The sequence below is a fragment of the Ambystoma mexicanum genome, chromosome 11, assembly GCF_040938575.1.
Source record: "Ambystoma mexicanum isolate Mex_15411 chromosome 11, UKY_AmexF1_1, whole genome shotgun sequence".
Lineage (NCBI taxonomy): Eukaryota > Metazoa > Chordata > Amphibia > Caudata > Ambystomatidae > Ambystoma > Ambystoma mexicanum.
The window spans coordinates 1,359,788,125-1,359,811,449 of record NC_090934.1 but is presented as its reverse complement, the minus strand read 5'-3'; the positions used below and the strand labels follow the sequence as shown (position 1 = coordinate 1,359,811,449).

General features: G+C 45.3%; 1 protein-coding gene across 6 annotated transcripts in view; it reads right to left on the bottom strand.

Annotated features, from left to right (window-relative positions):
- The window catches only part of APBA2 (amyloid beta precursor protein binding family A member 2), a 1,066,227-nt gene that overhangs the window by 294,314 nt on the left and 748,588 nt on the right, over positions 1-23,325 (bottom strand). For 3 of the 6 annotated variants that reach the window (XM_069624922.1, XM_069624926.1, XM_069624923.1), the window contains one exon: positions 22,013-22,045. The exons of 2 other annotated variants lie outside the window; for them this stretch is intronic. In XM_069624922.1, the coding sequence (XP_069481023.1) occupies positions 22,013-22,045 (33 nt within the window). The remainder of the gene's footprint in view (positions 1-22,012; positions 22,046-23,325) is intronic. One more of the 6 variants, XM_069624924.1, reaches the window with a different exon arrangement.

The following is a 23,325-nucleotide window of genomic DNA, read 5'->3' as shown; positions in this document are numbered from 1 at the left end:
GATGCATGGAACACAGGATGGATCCTCTTCATGCACCTTGGCAGCCGTAGTCAAAAAGCAACAGGATTTATTCGGGAAATCCCTGTATAAGGCCCCATGAACCTGGGTGACAATTTGGATGGGTGGATCCATCTGGGCAGATATCTGGTAGACAACCATACACGCGAGCCAGCCTCAATGATAGGGGTATCAGAGCGTTTCTGATCCGCCAGGCGCTTGTATCTAAGGGGCTAAGGTGATCTTGGCCGTTCTGTGTGCTTCCGTAATTTGCTGCAATCGGTCGTCAATCGTAGGACACATTGATGTGGCGGCTGAAACCAGTAAGATACTCCTCGGATGGTTACCAAACGTACTGTAAAACGGGCTAGGTCCCGTAGCCGAATGTGAGCAGTTATTGTATGCAAACTCTGCGGTGGGTAACAGATCATACCAGTTGTCTTGCGTGTGATTGGTGTAACACCGGAGGTATTGTTCTAATGTCCCATTCAATCTTTCAGTCTGTCCGTTAGTTTGTGGGTGGAACCCAGAGGACAAAGCTCATTCAATGCCCAGTTTCCGACAAAGATCAGTCCAAAATTTTGATGTAAATTGACTACCCAGGTCAGAAATTATCTTAGTGGGTAATCCGTGTAAGCGAAAAAAATATCTCGTACAAAGACCTCTGCCATCTGTGAAGCTGATGGCAAACTCGGGAAGGGGGAAAAATGAGCCAGCTCAGTAAGTGAATCTACGGTGACCATGATACACGTGTGGCCCCGAGAAATCGGAAGATCCACCGCAAAATCAGTGGAAATCTGTTCCCACGGGTCTCCGGGTAAAGGAATCTGTTCCAGTAATCGAATGGGTTTTTTTAAACAATTTTTCTTCGGGAACATTGGGCACATGCTTGGACCTATTTTTTAATGTCGGAGGACATTCCCGGCCAGAAGAAAGATCTCCGAACTAGTTCTTCTGTGTTCTTCATACCCCGATGTCCTGCAGTGAGATGATCATGACACCAAGACATAACCTTCTGCTGTAAATCAGACTGAGGCACAAACAATTTCTTGTCCATGAAGCATAAACCTTCCCTCATCTCAACTCGGATGCGGGGTGAAGGAGGAGTTGGAAATGGTACTCTCGTGGTAGCCACCCTAACTTGAGAGAGAAAGGACGATGTAGAGGCAATGAACACTTTGTTTGGAAAAAGTCTCTCTTTAGGGCACTGAGAAGGATCTTCAGAGACATAACAACGAGAGAGGGCATCTGCAATCACATTCTGACTGCCTGGTACGTAAGTGATCTCAAAGTCTTACTGGGCAAAGAAGTGTGCCTATCTGGCCTGACGAGAGTTGGCACATTCCATGTTCTGCAGGGTTTTGAGATTTTTGTGATCCGTTCTGATGAGAAACGGTCTTTCTCCTCCTTGTAAGAGATGCCTCCACTCTTCACAGGCAAGCTTAATAGCCAACAGTTCTTGCTCAATTACAGAATAATTCTTTTGGCTGATCGTGAGAGTCTTCGAGAGATATGCGGTGGGATGTTCTACCCCTTCCTCTTCTTGCAGGAGGGCAGCTCCCACTGCATTGGCCGATGTGTCAGCTTCCACAATAAATCTTTTATTTTGGTTAGGCTGGATCAGAATAGGGGCAAAGCTGAATCTTTGTTTCAGGGGCAGAAATGCTGTCTCGACTTCTGGAGACCAGATAAAGGGTTGATTTTCTTTCTTCAAAAGTGAGGTAATGGGAGCTACCGTAGTGGAAACATTTTGAATGAACTTCCGGTAGAAGTTGGTGAAACCTAGCAATCTCTGCACCTCCTTTATAGTCTTTGGGGATGGCCATTCTAGAATGGCAGAGACCTTCTTAGGGTCCATCTTTATACCCTCTTGGGAGAGAACGAACCCTAGATACTGAACAGAAGAGACCAGAAATTCGCACTTGCTGGGTTTCACTAGGAGATGGTTTTCTTGTAGACGGTGAAAAACTTCATGGAGATGAGAGAAGTGCTCTTGTGGGGTCTTGGAAAATACCAGAATGTCATCCAGATAGATGATCACTGAACGGAACAGCAAATCAGAGAAAGTGCGGTCCACGAATTGTTGGAATATTGCTGGGCATTAAGTAGACCAAATGGCATCACCTTATACTCATACAGACCATAAGGTGTTCTGAACGCTGTTTTCCATTCATCTCCCATCCTAATGCGCAGGAGATGATACGCATTTCTTAAGTCTAGCTTAGAGAAAACCGTAGCGCCTCTCACTGCCTCCAGGATGTCGGAAATCAGAGGCATCAGGTATCGGTCCCGAATGGTGACCTGGTTGAGCCCTCTGTAGTCGATGCATGGTCGAAGTTCTGCGGGATCCCTCTTGGCGTTGAAAAAAGAGGAGCACCCGCTGGGGATTTCGATGGTTGAATCAGGGAAACATAGGGACTCCCAGTAACTCCTCGAACCGTGGTCCCTCCTAGGTTCGAGGCGAGCCATTTCCCGAGCGCCTTGGTGGGGCCTCTGGGCAGTTTCGAAGCAGATGCAAAGAAATTCCACAGTACATGCAGAGACCCGACTCTCTGCATCTCTTCCGTTCTTCAGGAGTGAGAGGAGACCTCATGGATCCAATGCATTGGTTCTTCCTTGTTTAGGGTCGCTGATGAAGGAGAAGGAGGCTCGGAGGGGGTAGTGAAACCAGTAGTTCCTCTTCCTCTCTTCTTCTCTTGTCTGCGTTTGTTAATCCGGTGTTCAATCTGCAGGGCGACGGACAACAACTCTGAAAAAGAGGCTTGTCGGGGAATCCTGGCCAGTTCATCTTTAAGTTCCTCTCTGAGGCCTCTGCGGAATATAGTGAATTGTGCTTGCTCCGACCAGGTAGATTCTGTGGCTAGTCGCTTAAACTTTGTGATATAGGACATAGGACAAAAGGTCCATCTGACCTTGGTGTTCTTCTAGTAGTTCCTCGCAAGCCATGAACGTAATATCTGGCCTCTCAAAGGTCTGTCTTAATTTGGCGAGGAAAGCTTCCCAGTCTCGTAAAACCAGATCATTAGCAGTGACTAAAGGGTAGGCCCAGGCCAATGTGTTTCCGGTCATATTGGAAACCATAAAGCCCACCTTGCTCAGATCCGTGGAGTATGCAGTGGGTCGGAAAGCAAAATACACTTTACAAGCATCAATGAATTCTTTGAGCAATTTTGGTGTGCCATCAAATTTACCAACTGACAAAGGCATTGGAGGGAGATCTGGACTATGTGTTTCCCGATTAGCCACCAATTGACGGAGTACATTGTTCTCCACCTTGAGATTCTGTACTTCTTGATTTAAATTACAGACCTCCAAATTAAGAGATTGTACTGCTGTAACCAATTCCTGGCCTTGTTCGGGGGTAGCCATTTCGGAATGTGTTTGGCGTTGCATGCATTGTTTGACAAAAAATGGGCGCATGACAAAAACATTGGGAGGGTCGCCGTTTGCATACTCTTCATCTTGATCAATGTGTCCTGTTATGGTGCCTGGCTGCTTGCCTACACCTATTCGGTGGCTGGTCTGCCTCATATCTGCAGAGGGTTCTAGATGTTCTGTTATGGTGCCTGACTTCTTGACTCCTCCTATCCGGCTGCTGGTCTGCAGCAGATCTGCAAAGGGTTCTAGGTGTCCTGTTATGGTGCCTGACTTCTTGACTCCTCCTATCCGGCTGCTGGTCTGCCACAGATCTGCAGAGGGTGCTATGCGTCCTGTTATGGTGCCTGGCTTTCTGACTCCTCCTATCCGAGTGCTGGTCTGCCTCAGGTCTCTGCAGAGGGTGCTATGCGTCCTGGTATGGTGCCTGGCTGCTTGACTCCTCCTATCCGGCTGCTGGTCTGCCACAGGTCTGCAGAGGACGCTATGTGTCCTGTTATGGTGCCTGACTTCTTGACTCCTCCTATCCGGCTGCTGGTCTGCCATAGGTCTCTGCAGAGGGTGCTATGCGTCCTGTTATGTTGCCTGGATTCTTGACTCCTCCAATCCGGCTGCTGGTCTGCCGCAGGTCTCTGCAGAGGGTGCTATGCGTCCTGTTATGGTGCCTGGCTTCTTGACTCCTCCTATCCGGCTGCTGGTCTGCCGCAGGTCTGCAGAGAGTGGTATGCGTCCTATTATGGTGCCTGGCTGCTTTTCTCCTCCTATGCGGCTGCTTGTCTGCCGCTGGTCTGCAGAGGGTGCTATGCGTCCTGTTATGGTGCCTGGCTGCTTGACTCCTCCCATCCAGCTGCTGGTCTGCCGCAGGTCTGCAGAGGGTGCTATGCGTCCTGTTATGGTGCCTGGCTGCTTGACTCCTCCTATCCGGCTGCTGGTCTGCCGCAAATCTGCAGAGGGTGCTATGCATCCTGTTATGATGCCTGGCTTCTTGACTCCTATCCGGATGCTGTACTGCCGCTGGTCTGCAGAGGGTGCTGTGCATCCTGTTATGGTGCCTGGCTGCTTGACTCCTCCTATCTGGCTGCTGTACTGCCACAGGTCTGCAGAGGGTGCTATGTGTTCTGTTATGGTGCTTGGCTGCTTGACTCCTCCCATCCAGCTGCTGATCTACCGCAGGTCTGCGGAGGGTGCTATGCGTCCTGTTATGGTGCCTGGCTGCTTGACTCCTCCTATCCGGCTGCTGGTCTGCCACAAATCGGCAGAGGGTGCTATGCGTCCTGTTATGGTGCCTGGCTTCTTGACTCCTCCTATCCGGCTGCTGTACTGCCGCAGGTCTGCAGAGGGTGCTGTGTGTCCTGTTATGGTGCCTGGCTGCTTGACTCCTCCTATCCTGCTGCTGTTCTACCGCAGGTCTGCAGAGGGTGCTGTGCATCCTGTTATGGTGCCTGGCTTCTTGACTCCTCCTATCCGGCTGCTGGTCTGCCGCAGGTCTGCAGAGGGTGCTATGCGTCCTATTATGATGCCTGGCTGCTTGACTCCTTTGGTGGAGTGCCTTGGGCAGTGATGCTGTAATAGGGGTGCCTGTGCTGCCAATCTTTTATTGTGTGTGTGTTTGTGTGTGTGTGCTGCAACACTAATGGATACAATTGAGCCGGCTGGCACATCATTTGCATCAGTGCTCGACCCAATGGAAATGCACAGGTGACCTTTGTGAACAAGGTGACCTGCACATTATCTGAGCTAATTTCAGATTAGTCCAATGTTTCGGGAATCAGGCCTTTGCTTGTGTTGACATATTGTGGTACTAGTTTCAACCCTACCATGTTAAGTTACCACAGTTTAGGAAATTGTCAAGCAACTTTAAATATATCAGACACACCAGAAAATTTGATGCTAATCTCAACCATACCATGCTAGTGTTTCCTAAGAAAAGCACATTGCAACGTGTGCTTCTGCATTAGTCCAGAAGATTTGATTGATGCCGCTACCAACAGTGCAGTACCAAGCATTATTCCAGATGAGCATACTATCAATTTACATTCCAAGTTGCCTCAGAAAATTGCAATGCAAATGTCAACAATGTCATCGCATTATTTTGTCTACTAAACTCATTGCCATGCTGGAATCTACATTTCCCCAGAAGACTGTCATGACAGCTACAACAATGCTATGCCGGCGTTGCTCGTTCAGCAAAATGTTATGCTGGTTTCTGTCTCAGCCGTCGCACATTGTGAGGGCAGTGCCAGAGATGCCATTATTGCCACTGTGCAACACACTGACATTGTCATAGTGTTTCCACTCATACCAAAGGCATTGCCTCAATTATGAACAGTATCATGCAGGGTTCTATATTGTCATCATAACTATGATTGCACCACTGGTTGCACATGATCTAGTATGGTTCTGTATTGTGCAAGTGCATGCTGCAAATAATTAACCAATTGCTAATAAACTCTCATATAAGGAACAATGATGGATATTCAATCTAAAAACCATTGAACATGGCCTCAATGCACTAGAGGAATGACAAAGTTGTGTTTAGCCTAACAGCTCGGGTGCTTTCCAAGATGTCTGCCAGGGTTACCTAGGTGGGGAGATCAATTTCGATCCTCCCTCTATTTCTTTTACACACTATGTTTATGAATCCTGTGTTCTCGTGGTTAGGCCAGGAGCACTATTCATTAGCTGCTCTCCCATTTCTGGCCCCAGTTGCCACTGTTTTCACATGCTGGACTGAAGACAGCCGTGTTCCGTTGCAATCTCATGCAGTAGCCCGGTGTTGACGTACGGTCCACGGTACAGTCTTTTTAGTTGTGCGCCGGTTAAAGTCTGTAGGATTCCTCCATAGCTTTAGCGTGTGATGGGACCATTGTGCTCACCAGGATGTTGGCAGTTTCAGGTATTTAGTTTTCCATTACCTCAGAAGTTTAATGTATTGATTGCCAGGGTTTCCTGGTGGTACTAAGAATGTTTGTGCGATTCATTGATAGCTAATGATGCACTTGTTTGTATCATTTATAGATGGATGGCATGCTATGCAAAGTTTAACCTGACCTTATTCTGCTACATGTATTGATTATTCAAGGTGTGTTTTTATTAGCTTTAGTTATCCTAGTGTACTCTGCACTGCTTTGGTATTTTTTCTCTTTACTCAGTCAATTTGCTGTCCCTGAAAGGACACTTGCTCAACCTTCTTTGGGTTTTGGAGAAGACGTGAGTACCCCTTGTGTTATTTTCCTGGTGGATATGCGGCACACAGGGAAAACTTTATTAATTACCTTTGCCTTGGTTCTTTCAATTTGTAGGCCACCAACACATTTTTGGCCGTTGCTTATTGTGAGTATTTAAATAATTGCATTTTATACAAGTAGACAATGTCCATTTGTTGGCAATATGTCATACTTAGCCGTTGTGGTTTTCTTTTCATTTTTGTATTTAATTTATATTTCCCTGATGAAGACGTGCAAAAAATACGTACCTCACGTCGAAACCGGTCAGTGGCTTGAAGATGGAAATATGTAATAAAAACCCATCTCACGTATTGAACCACTTGTGTTAGTTATACATAGCCATTCTTTGGTTGACATATGCACACATATTTGGTGCTGCTCTTTTAGTTAATGCCTTCAAGTTATCTTTTTCACTTTTGGGAGTCCACTGTTTTGGGTGTGGTTGAAATAACATCAATGATGTTTTGTTCATTATCTTAAGTCATTTCATGTTAAACACTTTGTTTTGTGATTTTCACATTGTATGCACTGTCTTGAATATAATTATTGATTTTAATGAATGATTCAATTTTCTACTAAATAAATTCAATGAGCTGTCTTTTATTTATACCTCCAGACCTCTCTTTTCTGTATACAGTTCTATATTGCCCGAACAAAATGGTGATGCTCTATTCAACAATGTCATGCCAGTGCTGCCAGCATTGCTGTATAATTAAGCTGGTTTCTATGCGAGTGTTGTCACATTGAGCATATTGCCATCATAGCTTCTACAACATTGCCACAAGTAAATGTGCGGCCAGATTCACACTGTTCCCAGAAAGGGCATTTTATTTTGCGTGGCAACAGAATAGCCCCATATCACTTTGCATTACCCCAGACGTGCCCCATGCCACTTAACATCATGTCCTTTACTTGCCCTTAGAATTACCCTACGCTACTTTGCATTACTCCCGAAGTGCCCCATGCCACTTCACATCCTGTCCTTTACTTGCCCCTAGAATTACCCTACGCTACTTTGCATTACTCCCGAAGTGCCCCATGACAGTTTACATTGCATCATGTCCTTTACTTGCCCCTAGAATTACCCTGCACTTCTTTGCATTACTCCCGAAGTGCCCCATGACAGTTTACATTGCATCATGTCCTTTACTTGACCCTAGAATTACCCTACGCTACTTTGCATTACTCCCGAAGTGCCCCATGACAGTTTACATTGCATCATGTCCTTTACTTCCCCTAGAATTACCCTACGCTACTTTGCATTACTCCCGAAGTGCCCCATGACAGTTTACATTGCATCATGTCCTTTACTTGACCCTAGAATTACCCTACGCTACTTTGCATTACTCCCGAAGTGCCCCATGACAGTTTACATTGCATCATGTCCTTTACTTGCCCCTAGAATTACCCTGCACTTCTTTGCATTACTCCCGAAGTGCCCCATGACAGTTTACATTGCATCATGTCCTTTACTTGCCCCTAGAATTACCCTGCACTTCTTTGCATTACTCCCGAAGTGCCCCATGACAGTTTACATTGCATCATGTCCTTTACTTCCCCTAGAATTACCCTATGCTACTTTGCATTACTCCTGAAGTGCCCCATGACAGTTTACATTGCCTCATGTCCTTTACTTGCCCCTAGAATTACCCTGCACTTCTTTGCATTACTCCCGAAGTGCCCCATGACAGTTTACATTGCATCATGTCCTTTACTTTCCCCTAGAATTGCCCTACGCTACTTTGCATTACTCCCGAAGTGCCCCATGACAGTTTACATTGCATCATGTCCTTTACTTGCCCCTAGAATTACCCAGCACTTCTTTGCATTACTCCCGAAGTGCCCCATGACAGTTTACATTGCATCATGTCCTTTACTTGCCCCTAGAATTACCCTGCACTTCTTTGCATTACTCCCGAAGTGCCCCATGACAGTTTACATTGCATCATGTCCTTTACTTGCCCCTAGAATTACCCTGCACTTCTTTGCATTACTCCCGAAGTGCCCCATGACAGTTTACATCGCATCATGTCCTTTACTTTCCCCTAGAATTACCCTACGCTACTTTGCATTACTCCCGAAGTGCCCCATGACAGTTTACATTGCATCATGTCCTTTAATTGCCCCTAGAATTACCCTTTGCTACTTTGCATTATTCCCGTAGTGCCCCATGACAGTTTACATTGCATCATGTCCTTCACTTGCCACTAGAATTACCCTACGCTACTTTGCATTGCACTCAGAAGTGCCACATGCCACTTTATATTGCATCAAGTCATTTTCTTGCCTCTAGAATTACCCTACACTACTTTACATTACCCCAGAAGCGCCCTGTGACACTTTACATTGCATCAAGTCCTTTACTTGCCCCTAGAATTACCCTACACTACTTTACATTACCCCAGGAGCCCCCTGTGACACTTTACATTGCATCAAGTCCTTTACTTGCCCATATAATTACCCTACACTACTTTACATTACCCCAGGAGCCCCCTGTGACACTTTACATTGCATCAAGTCCTCTACTTGCCCATAGAATTACCCTACATTACCCCAGAAGCGATCTGTGGCACTTTACATTGCATCGTGTCCTTTACTTGCCCTTAGAATTACCCTATGCTACTTTGCATTACTCCTGAAGTGCCCCATGACAGTTTACATTGCATCATGTCCTTTACTTGCCCCTAGAATTACCCTACGCTACTTTGCATTACTCCTGAAGTGCCCCATGACAGTTTACATTGCATCATGTCCTTTACTTGCCCCTAGAATTACCCTACGCTACTTTGCATTACTCCTGAAGTGCCCCATGACAGTTTACATTGCATCATGTCCTTTACTTGCCCCTAGAATTACCCTCTGCTACTTTGCATTACTCCCGTAGTGCCCCATGACAGTTTACATTGCATCATATCCTTCACTTGCCACTAGAATTACCCTACGCTACTTTGCATTGCACCCAGAAGTGCCGCATGCCACTTTATATTGCATCAAGTCCTTTACTTGCCCCTAGAATTACCCTACACTACTTTACATTACCCCAGAAGCGCCCTGTGACACTTTACATTGCATCAAGTCCTTTACTAGCCCATATAATTACCCTACACTACTTTACATTACCCCAGAAGCGCCCTGTGACACTTTACATTGCATCAAGTCCTTTACTTGCCCATAGAATTACCCTACATTACCCCAGAAGCGATCTGTGGCACTTTACATTGCATCGTGTCCTTTACTTGCCCTTAGAATTACCCTACGCTACTTTGCATTGCACCCAGAAGTGCCGCATGCCACTTTATATTGCATCGTCCTTTACTTGCCCCTAGAATTACCCTACACTACTTTACATTACCCCAGAAGCGCCCTGTGACACTTTACATTGCATCAAGTCCTTTACTTGCCAATATAATTACCCTACACTACTTTACATTACCCCATAAGCGCCCTATGACACTTTACATTGCATCAAGTCCTTTACTTGCCCATAGAATTACCCTACATTACCCCAGAAGCGTCCTGTGGCACTTTACATTGCATCGTGTCCTTTACTTGCCCCCAGAATGAGCCTACACTACTTTGCATTGCCCCAGAAGGGGCCCATGATACTTAACATTGTATCATGTCTTTTACTTGCCCCTAGAATTACTGTGTACTATTTATCATTGCACCCAAATGTGCCTCGTGCCACTTTGCATTACCCCAGAAGAGCCTCATACAGTGCCATATCATATGATGTCCTTTACTTAACCCTAGAATTACCCTAAGCTTCGCATTATCTATACTGCTTGTGCCCTGATACCCCAGGGTCCGGTGCGCATCATATAAATTAATAAACTAAACTAAACCCTATGCTACTTTGAATTCCACAGACACACCCTATGGCACTTTGCATTACCCCAGAAGTGCCCCATGACACTTTACATTGTATCATGTCCTTTACTTGCCCCTAGAATTACCCTGCGCTACTTTGCATTACCCCAGAAGTGCCCATGACACTTTGCATTAACCCAGAAGTGCCCCATGACACTTTACATTGTATTGTGTCTTTAACTTGCCCCTAGAATTACTGTGTACTACTTTTCATTGCACCCAGAAGTGTTCCATGCCACTTTGCATTTCATCAAGTCCTTTACTTGCCCCTAGAATTACCGTACAAGACTTAGCATTACCCCAAAACCGCCCCATGGCAGTTTACATTGCCTCATGTCCTTTACTTGCCCCTAGAATCACCCTGTGCTAATTTGCATTGCACCCAAAAGTGCCCAATGCTGTTTGACATTGCCCAAAAACTGTGCAAATGCTGCTTTATGTTGCTGCAGAAATGCTCCTGCAACGTTTCCTTATTCCAGGATTTTCCCATTGGTCTCACAATTGCACCATGCCGCATTGCATTGCCTGCATATATGTGCACTGGGCCTGCTATGCCGCCACAGTCTGTGCATGCACACCTCTGCAAACACAACCGATCACATAAATACCACAAACACTTGCCTGCTGCCACCCAATTGCTTTCATTCACTCCATTGCACAGCTTCCTTGTTCAGGCATGCATGGACTGGGGCAAGGAGGTGATGCCATGCTTGAAGATGGGATGACAGGCGCAAAGCACTTGGTGCTCCCCTTCCCCCCACTCTGTCCAACCGTGTGATAGGCGCTAACAAGGAAGGGTGAATGAACCCCTTTCACTGCCTTGGCATGGCAACAAAAGGAGCGAGCAAGCACATGAGCCGCTAACAGTATCCTCTGAGAGCCCTGAGATTTCTGAAATGCTGGCTGTGCTGTGCATGCATATGTCCACCACTGAGCCATGCACAGCAGAGTGGAGGGTGCGCGGAAGCCTAAAGTCTTCATTTGTAAAGATTCTACAGGCATGCAGATTCTTGACAAATGCAAACAATGCACACTGCAAGGGAAACAACATTAGTGCTCAAGCATCAGATAGGATCCAGTCCAATAATAGCATGTGGATTGCAGTGGGCCGGGGCTTGGGAGTGGTACCAGTAATCCATATGTTTGGGCCTTAAACAGTAATAACATTGGATCCAATTTCTTCTCCTGCCTTAGGATGCTGATAACACTAATTCAATTTACTGAAAGCTTTAGCTTCCACTTGGTTTCCAATTTCAATTAGTTTAAGACACTGCTTCAAAAAAGTAACATAAAAGATAGTACTGCACTTACTCCATGCTGGGGAGATTTTCACTTCAGGGTTCCGTCATATGCCCTGATATGGAACAATCTTAGCTCTCCCTCCGTCAGGCATTCCATAACTTAGAGAATCACCGTTGCAATGCTGGGCATTGACTCCCAGCTTCTCAGTCACCTGCGGGAGGATCACAGCAGCTACTGCTTGAGATCTCCATAGAGGATTACTCTTCTGATCCTCTCTCTGTGGATGCAAGCAGGGATTCTCAGCTTGCATGCTGAATCCCTGTGGGATCCTTCCTCAGGGTTAACACATGCATGCAGAGAATCATCCTTGCCTCTCCGCCATGCTCAATGGCTTCAAGGTTCAATCTACTAGCAGGCAAAAGACTTTGATTTTCTTTTGAACCTACCCTCTGCCCCAACTCCCCTACACCCCCACACACACATACGCCCCACGGAGCAAAAACATTTTTAAAGCCCAACATGGTCTCGCCAATTGTTCTGTCAGAGGGCCGCACCAAGTATTGATAGGAGAAGGATATCCCCTATGATGAAGGAGCTTCTATCAGCAGAATAATCATGATAGTCGGGGAAGTGGTGTTGGCTGTATTGTGCCCCCAGTTTCACCCCCTAAACCCATAGGTGGTGGAGAACACTGTGGTACGACTAGGCACACAAAAGAGAATTGGTGGATGCAGGCCAAAATATAGAAAGCCCATTGTTTTACCCACCTCTGCCACAGAGAGAAGGAAGGCCCACCCTGGTCGACCTTAATATGACCTTTACGAGCAATTCGGAGATAAGCGACAATCTTCAGAAACACTTTCTACTGGAAGAATATTTCTAATTAAGAGCTTTTTTTTCCCTCCAAATTCTGTCTTTAAAGAAAAAAGACCTGATGGTGGCATTTTCAGGGCAAACCTTTAGGAGAAAGGTGATAGTGCAGATATAACTACTGCACTAATGACTGGAAATAACGCAAGCTCCAGCATTAGAAACACGAAAGATAAAGGACTATGTAGTCTACAAAGTTCCTGGGGTGAAACTCAAGACATAATGACAGTGTCATTATATGATTCACAGTATGTCACAGAACATTGCATTTTGGAGGATGTGCTATAGACCAAATTCAGCAAAATATTATATATTCCGGCCCTTTGATGCTCTGGTTAATCACAGGTTTCACAAGTTAGTTCTATGTAAAATTCTTGAAGCATTTTGGAAATCAAATTCCTCGCAGCTTTTCTCATTTCCCTCGAAGTCAGATATTCTGGGATCTGGAAATTAAACGCTGTGACAGTCTTTTCAACACTAAAGCTGTTCGGATGCAAGTAGCTATTATAGTTTCTATCACGCAAATGATCACTGCGAGTTCACGACTAAGCTCAAGATAGCCTCCCATTAAAGCTTGAATTTATGAAACCAAAGTGCTTTATATGAATTATATATTTGGAAATGTCAAAGGTAAATAATTGGGCTCCACACTGGCTGTTTCAGGATATTTTGACAATTAATAATACTCCCTTATTTTGATTCTTGGAAGACTGGTCTGAACCCCTTAATTATGCCTTATAGACTGTGTTAGAGGGTCCTTCTTATGGAATAATAGCCCGCCCCAATGTATGATCTAACAGGAAGTCAGGGCCCATAACTTTGTGAAGGGCAATTACCATCATTAAGACTCCTCTCAAGGATTATAACACTATGAACACTAAGAGTCTGTGGGTCTCATCACAAGGTGGGTGGTAGCCCTTAAATGCAGCAGTAACAGTATTACCGCCGCATTTAAGGGCTGGCCCTATCACGAGTTGGGCGCTAAATGGGCTGTTTTACCTCCCGCTTTTTTCTGAAGGTGAAAATCTCATTTAGCGCCCTGTTTTCGGCAGTATTACTGCCGGCTGTATTAGTGCATGGTATTAGCGCCGAAAATACCCCATTGGATCCAATGGACCCAATGGGGAATGGGGATTTACCGTTAACACCCAACCCGTGATCCGGCGGTAATACCGCCAGACTGGTTGGCGCTAACGCTTTTAGAGTTGGGCGGTATTACAGCTGCGATACCACCCAACTTGTGATGAGGCCACATGTGTGTTATCAGCCTCTCATTTATAAATAACATAGTTAAAATAAAAAATGTATTCAAACCACAGCAGAGGAAGGGGGGAAGTAATCCCATAGAGACTCCAGTTGCACTTGTGAGCCACGAAGCCCCATTCCAGGTTAACAAATGTTGTGGTATTGTTTTCTTTCGCTGCCATATGATTTTTTCAGGAGTAGGCGGCATCGAACAAAGGACTGCTAGATACGGTCCTACAAGTAACACTCCCAAAAATGGTCCATCTGGGTACAGTAGGAGAATGGAGGGTATCCTACCTTATACTCACGGTGATAGACCGAGAGGTGCACCTCTGAGGTTCAGGGGTCATTCCCTAGGAAACCCTCAATTTCACAGTCAACCCACAGGCAGGTTAGGACAAGCATCAGCTCGGTAGCAAGGAAAACTACAATTTGGGATGTACACAGAGCATGTGACATCACAAGCAGCAGGGATCAATGGCAGAGCTGTTGAAAGACATTGCCGGCTGGTAGGATGTCACGCATTCCCCGATTAGGAGTCCCACCCCCACTTACACGTCATTCACTCACCAGGTCAACACATTAGGGTCAGGCACACCGATAAGGACAATGAAGTTGGCAGACAGTCATGCCAGGCCTTGTGTGCACTACGGCCCTTCCACAAGCGGTTGTCATGGCAGCTAGGGCCACACTGGCGTCTGCCTTGTCGAGTACGGGAGCTTTCCCACGTGACGCGGCTCCGCTCACAAAGGGTGCCTGTGCTGACGCACCCACATCAACGTGTCTCCATGGTAACGGTATAAATGAATGCCCTCGCCTCGCATTCAATGCTTCTCAGCTGTTGTTGTTTGCGGCAAGTGGCGCTTTCTTGTTGAACTCACGGATATTCTTGACCTTGCCTAATGGACTCTGGATGTTCCCTTGACTTGCCCTTTTGGATACGATGTCTCGGTTTACTTACGTACACGGATTCTGACCTTGGCATTTCTCCACGGACTTCCTTGTGTGCCACCCTCTGTACGACGTCTTTGGAACTACTGAAACCATTGCTCAATTTTCTCTGTCTCACAGTCTAAGCAACTTTGTGTTTCCCATTGGAAATTTGGAACTTTGGATTTATCTTGGTATTTGTTCAACATCAGAGCACACCACTCTCTGGATCAAGCTCACGGGGGACCCCTTTGCAATGCCTCCCGACATCTACTCCAACTTGTATCCTTCTCCACACTGCAAACACCACACTAAGGGGGAACAGGTCAGCACAAAGAAAGAGGGATCAAGTACATACAATTCCTCAAGTATACATATTCAAGGCAACCCACAGGTAGGTGCTCCGTTTCCTATTCCTCCTATTGTGCATATCACTAGACTTGCCACTGTCTAACCGCTTCATTGCCTGTTTGTTTCCTTGCAGCCATGTGGAGCCCTGGTGACCCCTCTTCCAGTCACCTATGGCCCTAATAACTGGTCAGCGAGTATGTACTACCTCTCCGACTGGTGCTTGGGGATAGAGGTATTTATAGTCTACGTGGATCTCGAGTCTTGACATAAGATTACATTGGATAGATACTGAAAACGTTCCAAGAGTGGTGCTTCCGTCAGAAAGCAATGGGCATGCTGCAGTGAGTGGCGGACCCATCAGCAAGTTCCCACGACTGAATCACTCACAAAATGCTCGCAATGATGTCTAAACTGATAGTTATTGACCAATTCTATGCGTTTTGATTGGGTGAGAAGTAATCAATAATAGCCAACGTGTGCAGATATTGATTCAGACACAAAATGTGGCTTTGTTGCTACCTTTCCTTATCCTTCCAATATCCACCCACAGGTTGTATCATAGCAGTCTCTAAACTCCTAGCATATAATTGCAAACCCTATTCCAAGGATTTAAATGTACCCTTCAGACTCTCCCCTAACTTCACTTAGACACATTCATTTAAGGGGTCATTTCCCAAGTGCTCCGGATCGGAAAACAAAGTGGAATGACAGCTGTAACACATTAGTACCCAGGCGGGTAGAGCCAGCCAAGCAGGTGACTAGGAACACAAGCTTGAACCACAGGTTTAAACATGAGTTCCAAGCCGCCTGATGGCAGACTCCCCCCACAGCCATCTTCCCCCCTCCCGTCCCCTTTTTTTATTGTTACTTCCCCCGTGCCCCCAACTTACCTTATTGCGGCTGTGGTGGCACTCGTTGCTGCAGCCGCACCTTCCCCTCTATGCAGATCGGCTACCATGGAAAGAGAAGAGGGGCTCCGTACGGAGCCCTGCTTTCCCTTTCGATGGCGGCCATGTTGGTAACGTATTTTCCTTCATACAACGGGAATGCCGCGCATGTCCTGTTGCAGGAGGGAAAATCCTTTTTTTAGCATCCCGGGTTGCCGCTTTGATAACCCAGAGTGCTAATGGCCTTAACACCCTCTCCAAGCTGGTAACACCGGATCCGATGTTAACACAACATTAACGCCAGTCTTAACATACTTTTTCCAATCCGCAGGATTGTCTTGTTGTTTTGAGGTGGAGTGGGGTACCTGAATGGACTTCCACATGCTTATACCAACGTTTTATCATAACTCAAGCATGTTTTAATTGTATACATTTGAATACAACTTTTGGAGTCTGGCATAAAAGCTCTGTTGAGAAGAAATAGATTCTACTCTTGGGGTATGGTTGGGGTACAACTTCTTCTGTTGGTGACCTTATATCAAATCCATTGGAATGTGTCGCGTCAGTGTGGTGATTGGTGGAGGAACCAGTACCACTACCTCCTTGGTTAATGAAGAAAACTGTAATTCACCACACATTGACTGTGCACACACAAGTTCCAATTTTGTTTTCAAGTGATTAATAGTGCACGTGGATTCAAGGTTGCACTTCCGACGCGAGGACCGTTTCACCCTCAGCAGGAAGGGATTATCCCGGGACTCATTTGAATACATATTTGAACATGGACATGATACATATGCACATTTTGTTTTGAAAAAGGCTCTGGAGCAGCCGACACACGTGTTAACTTGAGGGCACATCATCTATCTAATGTGTGTGGTTTATCCACGTGCACTATAAATTACTTGAAAACAAAATTGGAACTTGTGTGGGGCGCAGTCAATGTGTGGTGAATTACAGTTTTCTCTGTTGAGAAGAAACTTTGCCCATTGTGCCCTATTTCCTTGGAGACGGTATATCATTTTTTGATGTTTTGTCTAATATATATTACACTTTATTCGAATTGCACCTTGACAATTGATTAAAGTACATAGATCACTAAATAGATACTACAATAAAACAGGCAGAACATAAAAAGAAAACAAAAACAGATAAGATACATTATACATCAGAATAAAACACAAACATTGAACACGTGGGCTCTTCATTGCATAGATCTCAGCCAGCGTATCTTTAGGCATTCAGGGCACGATTTACCCACAAGTCATTGCTTGAAACCAAATGCTTATATGCCAGGAGGCCCTTCCTCATGTTAATGTGCTTCAAGATTGAAATCAGGTAGTGAGCACGTAAATTAGCATATCTCGAACAAAATCTTAGGAAATGTAGACACGTTTCAGCCTTGTCTCTACAGAGCAGGCAGCTACTATATGCTGAACCTGTGTGGGTGTTCCAGGTGGCAAACCATGCATCAAGTGGCAAGAAATTAAAACAGAGCCTTGTCAAAATCCAACGTCTGTAGTTGTGCATTATACAAAAAAGATAAAGTTGAATGCCAGTAGTTCAAATAACTACAAACTCTTTCTGTTGTCGAGCCAATCTCCCTGTTTCCCCTGAGGTTGGTGTTTTGTTTTGTTTTGTTTTGTTTTGTTTGGTGAGCTCCAAGGAAATGCTTTATAGTCCGAATTCTACAGAACGGAGGATTTCTCTAGTGCTGCCTGGCCCTCATCTTTCTATTGTGAGCCAACACTGTGATACCAGCTGCGGCCCTCACAACATGGATGCAATGCGCTTTTAATCTCAGGGACAATGCGACAAATGGACTAACCTAATGTTTATCTATACTACTGCCCTGACGTATATTGTGTAAATCTCTTTATTTAATGTATTTGATGATGTTTAACGTCAAGGCAAATGGTGACCAACGATTTTTGAACTTGTATAATGATGATTTAAATGTGTATGTAAGATGTTATTTGATGGTTGTGTTCTATGCACGTTTATGGAACATGCTTCACAAAATAAAGTTGATTGATTGATTGACTCACTGTGTCTGTCACTCATCTCCACGATGCTGTAAACAAACACTGTCGTGACGTTTACTGGCTTAGAACAGATGGATTCCTATGGTAAAAGCAGGCGCATTCCATAGGAAGCCATTGTAAATTCCATCCACACTTATTTATTGCGGGACAAATTGACGCTTTTTTCCAACAGATGGTGTAAAGGCCATTTTGCCATTTCTTTCCACTTTTGTTTTCCACTACGCGTTTGGATTGAATACAGTTGCAGAGGGGAGCTGTGGACGCGGGAGGAAAGTTAAGTGGCCCCCTCCGTCTGATTTCCTCTTGCAATTAAAATAACTCTGTCCAACTAAAGAAGTGAAATGACTCATTTTGATCACAGGAGGTCCCTGGTGATGATTATTTTGTGAAAAAGCATATGATGATGATGATGATGATGTTGATGATGACTATGTTGGGTCGTTGTTTTTGATGGTGTGGTCATTTAATCGATTGATCATTCATTTTATCAGGCTCTCTAATGGTACTTAGGAAGGTCTACTTTTTCAACTGGATCAAAAAGGCCTAGATAGGTACTGTTGTGTCTCAACCGGGCCATACAATCGATCAATAGTTCAAGCAGTCATTATGGTCATTATTCTGGTCACAGCTAAAGGAAATCAATACAGACCTCATGAAATCAACAAGATGTCTGCTTTCATTATACCTTTGAGCAAGCAAAACCGTAGAGGTGGAGGCTCTCTGCAAGTTACAGATTAAATTCTAGCCAGTGCAGACACATAAGGGGAACTACCCATCACCCTATGGCGTAGGTCTTGTGAAGGTCGCGTGACTTACGAACTCAGGCGCATCCAAATCTCCAGCTTGAACTTAATCTAATTCAGGATGTTCATCTTTAATGACTTTGTGGAGCCCGCAAATGGTGCTTTCTTGACTCTATATGGCTGGATGTCTGAACCGCTGTGAAATTCACCAGTCTTGGGCAATGAGGTGCTCTTCCATCGCAAGCAAAAGATGATGAAGCACTGTTATGTGCTCCGCGCTGTCGGGAATGTAACATGGCAGATTTGAGATCTTTCTGAAAATGGCCTTCTTCAGAGACATTTCTGGTATCCCCTATTCCCCCAGATGTCACCATGCTCGCCATGAAGGGCACAGCGTTCTTCCACATATTAGGAACCCTGCCAGAGGGGAAGGGGTCTGGGCTTGCAGCCGCCGCTAGGCAGGGTCTTTAAATAATATGATATTACGCTGCCCCATGGTGCAGGCAACTTCCTGGGCAAATATCTTCATGGAATTTTATACCACTCCCTCTTTGATTCTTCCCCCATGATCTGATGGTCAGCTCCCCACCCCAAAAGCTGGCTCAAGTGTTGTTGATTTTGCCCTTAGCTTTTATCATAACATATAATATTGCTGATGGTACTAGGGCACTCCTCTAGAGAGATATGTTGTGGGAGTGCCGAAGGGAAATAAGCCCAGTAACCCCAGTGGTGGCACCTAAACTGCTGTGTGGCACGCATGCTCAGCCCCAAACACGAGGAAAAGGGTGCTTTGTTGATGTGTAAATCACAGAGGTCTGCGTCCTTGAAATCTTGACAAAGGTGTCGTTTTTTTGCATAATACCGGTCAGCACCAATGAGGGCTTTGAAATAACAAAGCCAAGCTATGGATAAAGCCATAGATGGTCTTCAAATGCTCCAGGTCATTCCCCAAGTCTGTTTCTTTCATGTCTTATCTTTTATTATTAGGCTGGGACAGACACGTGTGAATTGGAGAATGCTAATTGCCCCTTTTCCTGACAAGTCACAGCTCATTGTGAAGGGGCCATAAGCATTTCAAACCCTCATTCTGCTATTCTCCATGGTAAATGACTACACCACATGTGCCTGAAACAGTGTAATGTATGCCCATTTTACACATTAAGTGCTTGTGATAAACATGTCTGTGATATGTAGACATATAGGGCAATACACAGAGATACCTGGTTGTTTTGTGCAGGTAAGACATTATCAAGCATCAAGGTGTTGTAAATAATTGCGGACTCCTTGATTTCGTGAATAAGGGGTGTTTAAAATGAATGTTGAAAACAAGGAAAGGGGGTGATTTAAAAGAAAATGAGGACAAGCATGGGTACAACTTTGATATGATATAATAGTTTATTTATATAGCGCCAATACACTATGTGTTTCAAAGTGCTTCACGGCAAGGGAGGGAACAAGGGAAAATACAATGACATTTTTACAGGCCATGAACAAAAAGAATGTGAAATTAACTACCATACTCGGCCTGACGACATTTCAGATAGTGCAAGAGCTAAAACACTGATGGGAAGGAAATGGGAAACAGACAGGTGACCAACGTACTGGGCCTGACGACATGTCTGGTAGAGCCGAAGATTAACAAGAGGTGAGGGAGGGAGGGGGAGGAGAAAAGGAGGGGAGGAACAAAACAAGCGACTATCGGACTAGGCCTGATGACATTTCAGATAGTGCCTGGGGAGCGGGGGGTACAAGCAAAGGGAGAGGGGGAGGAGACAACATTTGTTGCTATCATACTAGGTCCAGGGACAATTGTGATAGAGTAAGTGCATAGAAAAAAGTAAGGGTGGGAGGGAAGAGAGAGGGAGAAGGGAGAGGAGGAGAAAACAGAGAATAAAACAGTGAGAAAAAAATATATATATATAAATATATAAATATATAAAACACAGGTGCCAACTTAAACTGAGAGTGCCACCAGCATGCCAGTAATAACCCCGGACCTCCCAACATGGGGGGGGGGGTGAATCCAAAGAAAATGGGCCTCATTATAAGTTTGCCGGTCCGGGAACTACGGTACCAGTAAGCATGCCAGTACTATAGTTCCCGGACCGGCAAACTACGAGTTGTGCTCGCGGGTGCCTTTCTGCCCACCAGGTCAGACCTTGCAGGCTGAAAGGCACCCGCGAGCACAGCATGTCGGATGCACCGGCTCCGTTATAAAGGTTGCCTGTGCATTCGACCTCCTCATTCTCATTCGGCCCTATGGGGCCGGATGGAAATGGGGAGCATCTTTCTCCGGTGCCCGCAAATGTGCAATTACCTGGTCCGGCAGGGCCGTAATGACCCAGTAATTGCCAATTCGAAGGCGCCGGACATTTTCGGAAGTTTGGCACAGTCTGCCGGTTTTACCGGCAAGGCTACCGCCAAACTTCTAATGAGGTCCAATGTGTGCCAAGGAACATGAAAGTTTCTGGGAGAAAAATAACTCTTCCTGCTTGTGCTTATCTGGCAAGTGCTAGAGGGAGAACTGTATATTTGCAGCAGTGCCTGTCTGGGCCCCCTGTGCCTACGCAGTGCCAGGAACAGACTTGGCTCCCCTCTGCGCACAGTCCAGAAGCACCAGGCCAGAGGGTCCCAGGCCAAACATTCAGGGAGTGCACACCGCTGCCAGTGCCAATGAGGCAGTGTCTCCTCGGGCAATTTCTCAACCCAAGGAAGAGATGGTACAAATGGCCATAGAGAAGCGGGTTGCCGCAGACCTAACAACAAAGCAAGACATGGGAGAAATATGCAAAATAAAGCCACACACATGGGCAAAACAGCAAAGACACAATAAACAGATAATGTAAAACAATATGGACAATTGTGAAAGAAATACAGAAAATAAGATGGTATGTCGGTGTCCTTAATTTAGGGGAGCGCTCTGCGAAAAAGCATTCTATCAGATGGCAAAACTAAACAGCGTGCGCCTGAGATTGACATGTTAGAATGAATGCTTTAGTTTGGTTTAGTATGGCATTTTTTTAATTTTGAAAACAGAAACATGATTATTGAAAACGTGTAGTTGATAAGTGGTGGACCCAATTCACTTTAATTTAAAAATAAACTATATTCATGTATGTTATCCGGTCAGTGGGTGTTACAGAGGGCATACATTTGCAGACTTTAAAAGTGCTGGGTTTAACAGGTGTTCTGTGGGCTGCACACATGACAATGGAAATGTGCATACGTACCAGTGGGTTTACTCTGTCTGTGATGGCAAACTGCTGATTAAACAAAGGGCACTGATTACATTAGTTGCCAGCAGCTGCCTGCAATGTACATATCGCAATGTGCAGCAAAGAGCAGCTATGTGTACCATATGAAGAGCTAATAACATGGTCATTTCAAGTGAATGTTATACTCGGAGAACAATGGTATGCCAGGCTTAGCATTGGTCAGAAATTAGGTCATTCGTGTGAATTACAGGAAAGTAATTCATGGCTGTGACATCATCCACATGAATTATGTGTTTGGGAATACTGCCCTTTGTGCAATAAACATATCACTATGCAAACGTGTAAACCCCATACATGTGAGGCAATTAAAGTAAGAATTGAGTGTGGGAGCAACACGAGATAGCCTGTTGGCTGCAATCATGGACAGAAACAAGGGGGGTTCTGGGAGTTTCTCTACTGCCGGCCGATATCCGGGGTTAGAGTCTCAACCAGAGTCTTTAGCTCACCATCCTTTCACAGAAGCGAACTACATTTCGGTCTTTGTCCTGCCCAAGGGCAGTCCAGCACCGAAATGCCTGGCAATTCTTTTCTGAACAAGAGTAACAACAGCAACACAAACACCTGTTTCGGCCTCGTCAGTAAGGTGGAGCTGCGCCTCTCTAAGAACAGTGAGCAAGGGTTCCAGTCTGGATTACCCTAGTAATTTAGGGTGAAAACCCAAAGCTACTTAATATGCAAAAACAAGTGGGGTTCTGGGAGTTTCGCTACTAGCTGCATATATCCCGGGTTAGAGTCTCAACCAGAGTCTTTAGCTCACCATCCTTTTACAGAAGAGAAATGTCCACTACATATCGGTCTTTGTCCTGCCCAAGGGCAGACCCCCCTTGTTAATTTGCATATTTAAGTAACTTGGGCCTCACCCTAAGTTACTATGGGAATCCAGACGTGGACCCCTTGCTCACTATTCTTAGAGAGGCACAGCTCCACCCTACTGATGAGGTGCAACCAGACCAAAAAAGGTGTCTGGAGTTGCTGTTGGTACTCTTGTTCAGAGGAGAATTGCCCAATATTTTGGTGCAGGACAAAGACTGATATGTTTGGGATATTTCTCCTCTGTGAAAGAGATAGTGAGCTAAAGAATGTGGGTAAGGCTCTTATAACCAGGACTAACGTCTGACAGAGGGACTCCAAGGACCCCCCCCTTTGATAATTTGCAATTATGGACCACATTGGTTATTGCCCTGGGGGCTTGTGGGAATTGTAGTTGATTTCTCTTCCTGCTGTTAATAAGGTGAAGCAACTATTTTTAGGGGGAGAAGTCACTGTAA